Source organism: Elephas maximus, chromosome 24, assembly GCF_024166365.1.
Source record: "Elephas maximus indicus isolate mEleMax1 chromosome 24, mEleMax1 primary haplotype, whole genome shotgun sequence".
Lineage (NCBI taxonomy): Eukaryota > Metazoa > Chordata > Mammalia > Proboscidea > Elephantidae > Elephas > Elephas maximus.
Genome location: NC_064842.1, coordinates 45,808,822 through 45,819,308, shown reverse-complemented (window position 1 = coordinate 45,819,308; position 10,487 = coordinate 45,808,822). Strand labels below are relative to the sequence as shown.

At 44.2% G+C, this 10,487-nt stretch overlaps 1 protein-coding gene across 1 annotated transcript in view; it reads left to right on the top strand.

Moving 5' to 3' along the window:
• Positions 1–533: 533 nt before the first annotated feature.
• The window catches only part of RNASEL (ribonuclease L), a 35,608-nt gene continuing 25,654 nt past the window's right edge, over positions 534–10,487 (top strand). The window contains exons 1-2 of the mRNA XM_049868318.1: positions 534–622; positions 3,321–5,021. Of these exons, the coding sequence (XP_049724275.1) occupies positions 3,512–5,021 (1,510 nt within the window). The 5' untranslated portion in view covers positions 534–622; positions 3,321–3,511. The remainder of the gene's footprint in view (positions 623–3,320; positions 5,022–10,487) is intronic.

Here is a 10,487-nt window from a genome sequence, read left to right as displayed (position 1 = left end):
ATAGGGGTTAGGGCAGTTCCCACAGGATTTTCTTAGATATGTTAATGAGGCCATGTCAGTGTGTCCTAAACCTCACTGCTTCTGGGTTATAAGGAACAGCATACCCCAAACCCATGCCGTCAAAGAAGCAGCATAGAGATAAGGAGACACAAGCAGGGGAAGATAGATGTCACATGGAGATGGCTAAGGAAATGAGGAATGCCAGGGCTGCAGTAGCTGAGACAGGAGTCTTCCCCCAGAACCAACCGAGACCGTTCCTAGAGCTGGCACCCTGAATTTGGACTTCTAGCCTCCAGAACCATGACAAAAATAATTCTATTCTTTAAAGCCACCCACTTGTGGTATTTCTCTCACAGCAGTACTAAGAAACTGAGAGAGGCTGAAAGGCTGAAAGATGAGCCAAATGATCTTGGACATCCAGTCAGTTTTCAAGTATCAGATTAGCTCCCTCACTCTCCTCCAGAGGGTGCCAACTCACCCTCCTTTCTCATCTCCCTTTGGCTCCACCCACCCTGCTGACTCAGTGACCAGAGCCCAGGAGGAAACGCTTTTCTGCTCAGAAGAGCCTTTAAGGATTCGTCGCTGTCCCAGGAATAGTGGAAGGGGTCTCCGAGTTTGGAAGGTAAGATGGGCAGGAGAAGGACAGCTGGAAATGCTTAAGAGGCTGTTCTTTGAAGGATTTCTTGGGCTTTGAGAAGCAGAGGGACTGGAGATGAAAGGGTGGGCGGGAAGTGAAGGCCAAGAACAGCGCAGAGGGGTCTGGCCGCCAGACCCTTTGGTCCAGAGCCCTTTCCTGGATGTTCTGCTGTAATCCACACATGGTTTATTCAAGTCCTCGGTTAACCGGGAGCCTCGGATGCCATGGGGAAAATGAAACTGAGAGTAGGACTAGCCCATCGCTGGGCCCGTTTTCTTCTCTGGTATTTGACTCAGGGTTTCCTGGTGTTTCTTTCCTCCTTTGCTTCCTTCCACTGTCCCATCGTACACTGATTACAAGGGGGCTGTCTACACCAGCATTTGGCTGAAAGAATTCATTGCTGGACGGCTCAGAGATGGTGTTAATGTTGTACAATTGATTCGGCCTCCGAGAGCGAGGGTTTTGTAACTGTCGGACGGGTGAGACTGCTGAGAAACGATTTGTGCATTTTGTAGCAGGCGCAATTAATTAAGGTTAACAGGTTGGGTCTGTCTGATGCGTGAACTGGACTTGTAGTGCTCAGATCTGACTGAGGGCAGCTGGACTAAGCTGACCTCAGACTTCTGTATATACACCTGAATGAGGAGAACAGGATTAGTTAAAATTTTTTTTCATAAAGTGACATAATAAGCTATATAATTTATTGAGTGCTACTTTTTTAAATACTTGCCCCACACTGTACTGTCATGCACTTTACCCATGGGATGTTATTTATTCTGGCCAGAGTTGAGGGGATGGACAATTAAGACTCAAAGAAACTAAGTGACAATCTAAGGTTACACAATCAGGAAGTTACAGTCTAAGGTGTCACAACCAGGGACTCAAATTTAGGTCTTGCTGTGGCTAGAGTGGAAACCCTGGTGGCATAATGGTTAAGTGCTATGGCTGCTAACCAAAGGGTCAGCAGTTCGAATCCATCAGGCGCTCCTTGGAAACTCTATGGAGCAGTTTTACTCTGTCCTATAGGGTCTCTATGAGTCGGAATCGACTCGACGGCACTGGGTTTGGTTTTGTTTTGATTTGGTGGCTAGAGTCAGCTGAATGCATTGGAAATGATCAAACTTCCTGGTAGTATAAAAAAAATAATAAAAAAACCCAAACCAAACCTGTTCCAACTCATAATAATCCTATAGGACATAGTAGAACTATCCCATAGGGTTTCCAAGGAGTGGCTGGTGGATTCAAACTGCTGACCTTTTGGTTAGCAGCCATAACTCTTAACCACTGTGCAACCAGGGCTCCGATAAGAAATGCAAATTGACACAAACTGTGAAATATATTTTTCCTGTTAAATGAGGTTTTTCTTTTCTAAGAGAGTCCGTTTGGTGGCAGAAAAGGCTAATGTGCTCAGCTGCTAACCAAAAGGTGCCTAAGAAGAAAGGTCTGGTGATCTGTTGCCGAAAACTCATCCGTTGAAAACCCCATGGAGCACAGTTCTAGTTTGACACACATGGGGTCACCATGAGGCAGAATGGACTCAATGGCAACTGTTTAACTAGAAGGTGACAGAGAAACAAGTGGGGCTGACAAATGTCCTGCAGGCCCCTCAACCCAGGGAGGCCATCCTCCTCAAGGCTGGTCCCTAGCGAATCCCTCCCGTTCAACTAGCCCTTCCTTTCACATACAGAATGGTCTTAGAATCAGTGGTGTGGTCTGAAGTTGTGTCTCCCAGGTAGCAGGTTCAACACAGTCCCATACTACAGTGATTCTCAGAGAGGTTAAGTGATTTACTGAAGATCACACAGCTATCAAGGGTCTCCAATACCGTCAGTCACATTAGCTCTGTCCCCTCGTCCTGAGCGCTTCAAGCTTTGGCCTAGCAGGCAAAGCAATTACCGAGTCAGCTCCTGATGGCCTCTCTAGCCTGCTCGTGCCACTTCCTCTCCGGCCCCTTAAAAACCCTGTGGAACTCACTTCTACTCTGACACACACGGGGGCGCCGTGAGTCGGAATCAACTTCATGACAAATCGTTTTTATTTCTGATAAGAGCATGTTTAAAAAGGATTTTTAAAACCTTCAGTAATAGGGCGATGAAACAACTGTTTAGTGGAATTTTATACAGCCATTAAAAATGCTTTAAAAGACTTGGCAGTAACATAAAAACCAAAATAAACCCATTGCCGTCGAGTCAATTCCGACTTACAGCAACCTTATAGGACAGAGAAAAACAGCCCCATAGGGTTTCCGAGGAGCACCTGGTGGATTCAAACTGCCAAACTTTTGGTTAGCAGCTGTGGCTCTTAACCATTATGCCCCCAGAGTTTCCTGGTAGTGACACAGAAAATTACTATTATGACATCAAGTGGAAAGAAGCAGGATACAAAATTATTTACACAGCATGATCCCAGATATTTTAAGAAGAAGTATGGAAATACACTAAAATATTAACAATGCCTGTTTCCAGGCAGTGGGACTATAAAAAAAAAAAAAAAAAAAAAAAAGGACTATAGCACAGTAATTTTATTATTTTTAATTTGTGTATATTCAAAATATCCTATGATAAAATAAATTCTATAGTGAATAAGTGGATATATTTTTAAAGTGTTGCTAGTAAAATTAATTCCTATGATTCAACTGTTTTCCCATCATTCTAAAATTACACAGTAAGTCTTTTGTTTCCAGGTGGGATTTTCCGTCAGGTATCTTCAAGAGCTTCATCCCTCCTCACACTGCCAGTCTTCAGCAAGATAATCCCTACTTACCCTGAACGGAGTTTCTAAGTTCTCCATGCCTCTTTCATCAAGTCCAAAGAAAGTATATTTTCATTTTGTCAAAGAAAAGGCAAAAGGTTGCAGCCAGTGGCATTTACCGTCATGGAGAGCAAGAGTCATCCAAACACCCCCCAGGAGAGATGCCCGCCCGCCAGCAGTGGGGGGGTTGCCATGGAAGACAATCATCGGCTGATCACAGCTAGTGGAAACGGAGATGTGGAGACGGTCCAGCAGTTGCTGGAAAGAGGGGCTGATGTCAATTTCCAGGAGGAATGGGGCTGGACGCCCTTGCATAACGCGGTTCAGAGTTGCAGTGAGGACATTGTGCATATTCTGCTTCGTCATGGTGCCGACCCTCTTCTGAAGAAGCACAATGGGGCCACTCCCTTCATCCTTGCTGGGATTGTAGGAGACGTCAATCTGCTACGACTCTTCCTTTCTAAAGGATCAGAAGTCGATGAGTGTGATTCGAATGGCTTCACAGCTTTCATGGAAGCTGCTGCCTATGGTAAGATAGACGCCTTAAGATTCCTGCATGAGAGCGGAGCAGATGTGAATTTGAGTCGAAAGACAAAGGAGGATCAAAAAAAGCTTGGGAAAGGAGGGGCCACTGCTCTCATGGATGCTGCCGAAAAAGGCCAGGTAGAAGTCTTGAGGATCCTCCTTGATGAGATGGGGGCAGATGTTAACGCCCGGGACAATATGGGCAGAAATGCCTTGATCCATGCACTTCAGAGCTGTCGGGACGGGAAGGTGAAGCCCAACACTGTTGAGACCATCATTCGCCTTCTGCTGGACCGTGGAGCAGATGTTAGAGTGAGGGGAGAAGGAAAGAAAACGCCCCTGATCTTGGCAGTGGAAATGAAGGAGCTGGGTTTGGTGCACATGCTTCTGAAGCAAGAACATACAGAAATTAATGACACAGACAGGGAGGGCAAGACAGCTCTGCTGTTCGCAGTCCAGCTGGGGCTGGAGGAAATGGCCCGTCTGCTGTGCAGCCACGGAGCAAGCCTGGACTGTGGGGATCTTGTTATGATAGCGAAGCGAAATTACAACATTCCCCTGACACGCTTTCTTCTCAGTGAAGGAGCCAGAGAAGATTTTCGCCCTCCTACTGAGGACTGGGAGCCTCAGAGTTCACGCTGGGGGGTGGCCCTGAAACAACTCCACAGGATATACCGCGATATGATTGGCAAACTCAAGATCTTTATTATAGAAGAATATAAAATTGCTGGCACTTCTGAAGGGGGCGTCTACCTGGGACTCTACGACGGCCGAGAGGCGGCTGTGAAGCGATTCCGCAAAGACAGCGAACAGGCACAGAGGGAACTCTCCTGCCTGCCGCTTAGCCGGGGGACCAGTTGCTTGGTGACATTCTATGAGACCGAGAGCCAAAAGGACTGTTTGTATGTGTGCCTCGCCCTCTATGAAGGTACTCTGCAGGAGCACTTTGCCAAGAACAGAGGGGACGAAGCTGCGGGAAAGGAGGGAGGTGAAAAGGAGGAAGATGAGTTTGCCCGGAATGCCCTGTTGTCTATATTTAAGGCTCTTCAACAACTACACCTGAGTGGTTACACTCACCAGGATCTGCACCCACAAAACATCTTAATAGGTGAGTCCTCATACCCCATCCTCCCTTAGACATTTTGGGGTCTTTGTGTACAAGAAACATTTTCCATTGCAGTTAGGAAAGGGCTAAAGTACATTTTCACATGGGGATTATTCAATTTGAAGACTACTACAATGAATTCATAAGTGTGGTCTCTTCTGGCTAACAGTTATAACTGAGTTCCCTTAGCCCACATGGCGGTCAGTGGATGCCAGCAGAGTACCAGGCTCACCTTATATTGCTCTGGGTGAAATACAGATACGAAGGTATGTCATGCGTGGAGCCAGCTCCAGAAATTTGAATTCCTAGAGTATTATGCAAGTGAGAGAATCCTGAAGGTGAGTTCATTTAGGTGAAACTCAATGGCAAAACTGAAGTCAGAATTGGGGGTGTCAAGGCAAGATGCATCACCGTGAAGATACAGACTCCAAGCAGGCAGGACAAGTTGGTATCCACTGGTGCAAGATAAATTAACAAAAACAGCATTAAAGGAAGCAAGAGGAGCAGAATGCAAAGTCCCAGGAGGCAATGTGGGTACAGTAGAAAGAGTTGGGCTTTAGAGGTACTTACGGATGCTGAAGCCCAATACTGCCACTTCTAGTTTTATAACTTCACAAGAGTCATTTAAATCTGTAAGCCTTAGTGTCCTCATTTGGGACTGATGATACTTGCTTCAAGGGGCCCTGGTGGTGCAGTGGTTAGGTGCTGAAGCTCAACTGCTGACTGAAAGAATGCCTCCAGTGGCTCTGTGGGAGAGAAGACCTGGAGATCTGCTCCTGTAAAGATTACAGCCTAGGAAACTCTATTGGACAGTTCTATTCCGTCCTACAGGGTCACTACAAGTCAGAATTGACTCAATGGCACCCAGTAACAACAACAAACCTGCTTCAAAAAGTTGTTATGAGGTCTAAGTGCGATGCCTTAAGTGACCAAGTCACCAAGCACACCATACGCGCTCAGCAATGGCCCAGTACTTGTCTAGAGGTCTAAGCAAAAGCAGATACGTGGCATATAGATGTGTGTTGGGATTTAAGCTCGGTGCAAGGGAACAGGGGATAAAGAGGGTTCAGATATTGAGAGACAGAAAACAGTATTTAAGGGCCTGGAAGAGGTGGTGGCACAGTAGTTAAGAGCTATGGCTGCTAACCAGAAGGTCGGCAGTTTGAATCCACCAGCCACTCTTTGGATACCCTATGGGGCAGTTTTACACTGTCCTACAGGGTTGCTATGAGTTGGAATCAATGAACGGGTTTTGGCTGGCTTTGGAAGAGATAAGTGCGTATAAGAACACAACTGTTGTTGCATCCCCTCCAGTCCATTCCGACACATAGCAACCCTATGTGACAGAGTAGAACTGCCCTTAGGGTTTCCTAGGCTGAAATCTGTCTGGGAGCAGATCAACAGGTCTTTTCTCCTGTGGTTAACAACTGAGCACTTAACCATTTTGCCACTAGGGCTCCTTACGAATACAGCTAGAATCTGGTATATTGCTTGAAGGACACTCTGGTGATACTCTGTCCTGGTTTTTAGCTGCTTTGCTCGGGGACTGACAAGATGTGTGCAGCGTGAGTGAGACAGAGTCTTCAAGACTCAGCCAAAGACTGGGTTCTTCCCAATTCTAATTGCTGACCTGCATGCGAACGTGTCATAAAACATAGTCTAAAGAGAAATAACTTGTGCACTTCCTAGTCTTTGAAATTTCTGGCACCATCTCTTCCATTCCTAAATTTGAATAAAGAATTGATTGCACTTCTCTCTCCAGGTAGTGAACCTAACATATGCTATAGACTCTGCTCTCGGCATTGAACCCTTAAAATGATAGGGGGAAAAAATAAGATTAAAATCTTTTTTTTTTTATTGTGCTTTAGATGAAAGTTTATAGTGCAAATTATTTTCTCATTGAAAAGTTTATACACAAATTGTTTTGTGACGTTGGTTGCAATCCCCGCAATGTATCAGCACTCTCCCCCTTTCCACTCCAGTTTCACGTGTCTACCTGTCCAGTTTTTCCATCCCTTCCTTCTCGTTTTTGCTCTTGGGCAAGTGTGGTCCATTTGGTCTTGTATACTTGATTGAACTAAGAAGCATGCTCCTCATATGTGCTATTGTTTGTTTATAGGCCTGTCTGGCCTTTGGCTGGAAGGTGGACTTCGGGAGTAGCTTCAGTTCAGAATTAGCAGGGTGTCTGGGGGACAGAGCCTTGGGGGTTCCTCCAGTCTCTTGTCAGACCAGTAAGTCTGGTCTTTTTGTGTGCGTGTGTAAATTTGAATTTTGTTTTACGTTTTTCTTCCACTCTGTCCAGGACCCTCTATTGTGATCCCTGTCAGAGCGTCGATGATGGTAGCCCGGCACCATCTAGTTCTTCTGGGCTCAGGCTGGTGGACACTGTTGTTCATATGGTCCGTTAGTCCTTTAGACTAATATTAACTTCTTGTACCACCCAGGGACTCCTGACGATTGCTACATCGGTAGAAACAAGGCAGGTCAAACTCTGTGCAGCCCCACTTCCAGGCATTTATGATGGGGCTGTCCCTCCAGGCAGGGGCACTGCTTGGTACACTGGGTGATTGGTGATCCGAAGAAAGATGAAGAGAAGTTAAACCCAGAAGGCTGTCTGCCAAGGTACCCTGCCAAGTGACATGTCCTGCTTACTCCCAACTTTCACTTAAGTTCTGGAAACTGCTTCCATCCCTCCCCTGTGTTGGGCAGCATTAACAGAAGCAACTCAAAGGACATCAGGGATTCTCTGCTGCAAAGGAGGGCTTACAGTCAAGCATCATTTAAGATATTTGGGGAATGCCAATGCCATGAAAGAGATGCATCAAACAAAAGGATTTACATCCAAGGGAACAGAGCTAACCAAGATACCACAATGCAAACTTACAGTAAATATAATTAATAGAAACAGAGAACAAAGATAGGCTATTATATCCATGAAGCAAGGATAAGCATTATGAAAGGAACCAAATAGAGAGCTTAAGAATAAAAAGAAAATTGTTTAAGTACACTTTTTAAAAACTTCGAGAATCGATTAGAGATTAAATTACTGAGCTAGAAGATTATCTTGAGAAATTTTCCTAGGATATAGCAGAAAGGCATAAAGAGATGGAAAGTATAAAAAATAAATTTACAGACATGAAGGCTAGATTCAGAAGTTCCAACATCCCTCCAATAAGCATCCCAGAGGGAGAAAAGAGAGAGAATGGGAATAAAGCAATATTAAAAAAAATAATAATAATAACAGAATTCCCTAGAACTAAAGACAGATATCAGTTCTCATATTGAAAGACTCACCAAGAGCCAAGAAGGACAAATAAGGAAAAATACACATCGAGTCACATCAGAAAGGAATTTCATAGTAGCAAGGAAAAAAGAAAAACTCAAAAGCTATTTAAAAAAAGAAATCCAGATTTCCTACATAGAAACAAGAATCAGATTAGCATCTAACTTCTCTCATCAACAAGCTGGGTGAAATAAGAAAAGAGCCAAAGAGAAAGAAGGTTTCTCCTCTTTGACGTTCTCTTCTTTGGTGTAGAGGAGTCAACTGACTTCTGTATGTTTATCTTGTGCCTTGATACTGTGCTGAACTCTTCTATTAGTTTCAGGAGTGAGAAAGAACCGTTTTAACTGCCAAATGATTGTTCACATGTGATTCAAAATAACTACATTTCTAAGCATTCAAGGATTCAGAAAACTTACCCACTCACAGATTCTATATGAAAGAACAGCTGGAGAAAACAATGACTTATAAGAAACAATGATGAGCAAAGGAATTATTAAGTTTCTAAGTAACCTAAACGTGTAATTTAGTAAAACAAAAATTAAAAACCAGCAATCTGAGCCGATGTAACTGTGGTGACAGTGAAGGACAGGGTGAGGATGAAGAGCAGAGTGAGAGTGAAGAGAACAGAGGTTCTTGAATCACAGGGTGCGTGGTGGGGTGGGTAGATTTCCTCCTGGCCAACGTAGCCCATCAACTGTTTACCAGTCTGGGATTTAGAGAGTACAGAAACTAAGTGTAAACATTTAGAAACTTTTACAGCATTCAAGCAATGTCTGTTGAATGGAAAAATAAAAAACTGGGGTTTATAAAAATATCAAGTGTTAGAAGATATGTGAAGTGTTTCATTTAGGCACTTTCAAGTTCAAGTAGCAGAAAACTCAAAGCAGCCTGAAGAATTGAGGGAATTGATCGTTTTAAATGAAGTCCTCGAGTGGTGCAAATGGTTAATGCCATCAGCTGCTAACCCAAAGGTTGGAGGTTCGAGTCCACCCAGAGGTACCTTAGAAGAACGGCATGGTGATCTAATTCCAAAAATCAGTCACCGAAAACCCTGTGGAGCACAGTACTACTCTGAGACAACGTGAGTTGAAGTTGACTCCGTGGCAGCTGATATGAGTTCATACAACTGAAAACAATCCCTGGTTTATGATCTCAACCCCATCTGCCTCTTCAGCCGCATTGTAGGCCGCTTTCTTACTTCATTCTCTCTCTAGGCTCAAGGGGCTTCTTTCCATCAGAGTGGAATTCTCCAGGTTCTTTACCGCCCCAGGAATTCCTATCTGGAATTCTCTTCCCTACTCCATTCACCTACCCAAATTCTACTCATCTTTTTAGTCTAAGTATCTCTTCTTTAAGGAAGATTTCTCCCCCCACAGCCTGTAATACATTTTAATAGCATCCTGCACTTTTTGCTAGCATTTTCAAAAGTGCAATTAATTGTGTGTTTATTTGTGCAATTATTCATTAATATCTATCTCCTTTCCCAGAGACTCCAAACTGAAGGGAGACTGGACTGTGTAACGTTCACCATTGTTTTCTCCTTGATAAAATCCTGTTGAGTAGCTTAATAAATTCATTTTTGTGAGATTCTAGATTCCCATATAACTTTCAGGTCTAAGTTCAAAATCAGAAAGATTCTAGAAGCCATTACCCTATTTGAGGTTATCCGGCCTTCCTTCTTCTCAGACTCATTTAAGCCAGAAGGAGGTGGCCACCTCTTGGAGGATAAATCACCGACTTGCCCTTCTTTTATCTTGTTCCTGACCCCAGAGGCCTCTCTCAATCATGCATCCCTCTTCCTGAGGACTCAGTGGCTTCCTTCAAGGAAAGAAGATTCTAAGGTAGAACATAAAGTGGACAAAGAAGCAGTGACTTATGACAAGCACATAGTTGATTCGTGATGCCTGTTTTAAGTGGAACAGTGTTCTGTGGCTGGTTGGCTCCACTGGGTGGGATGCTCTGCTAGGATGGTCTTGGACTTGGAGCCTTGTTGTTTAGTTGTACTTTAGCTGTAGGATGTAACTCTCACTCTTGCTAGGTCCTTTGTAAACCTGTGTTGTTTTCCCCTAGAGATTGCATGAGAGCTGGTTGAATTGATCTCATCCCTTTCCACCCACCCATCTGGCCCCTCGGCCTGGAAAAAATAAATGTAAGTCCTGCTCTAGGCAGAAACCTAATAAATCACA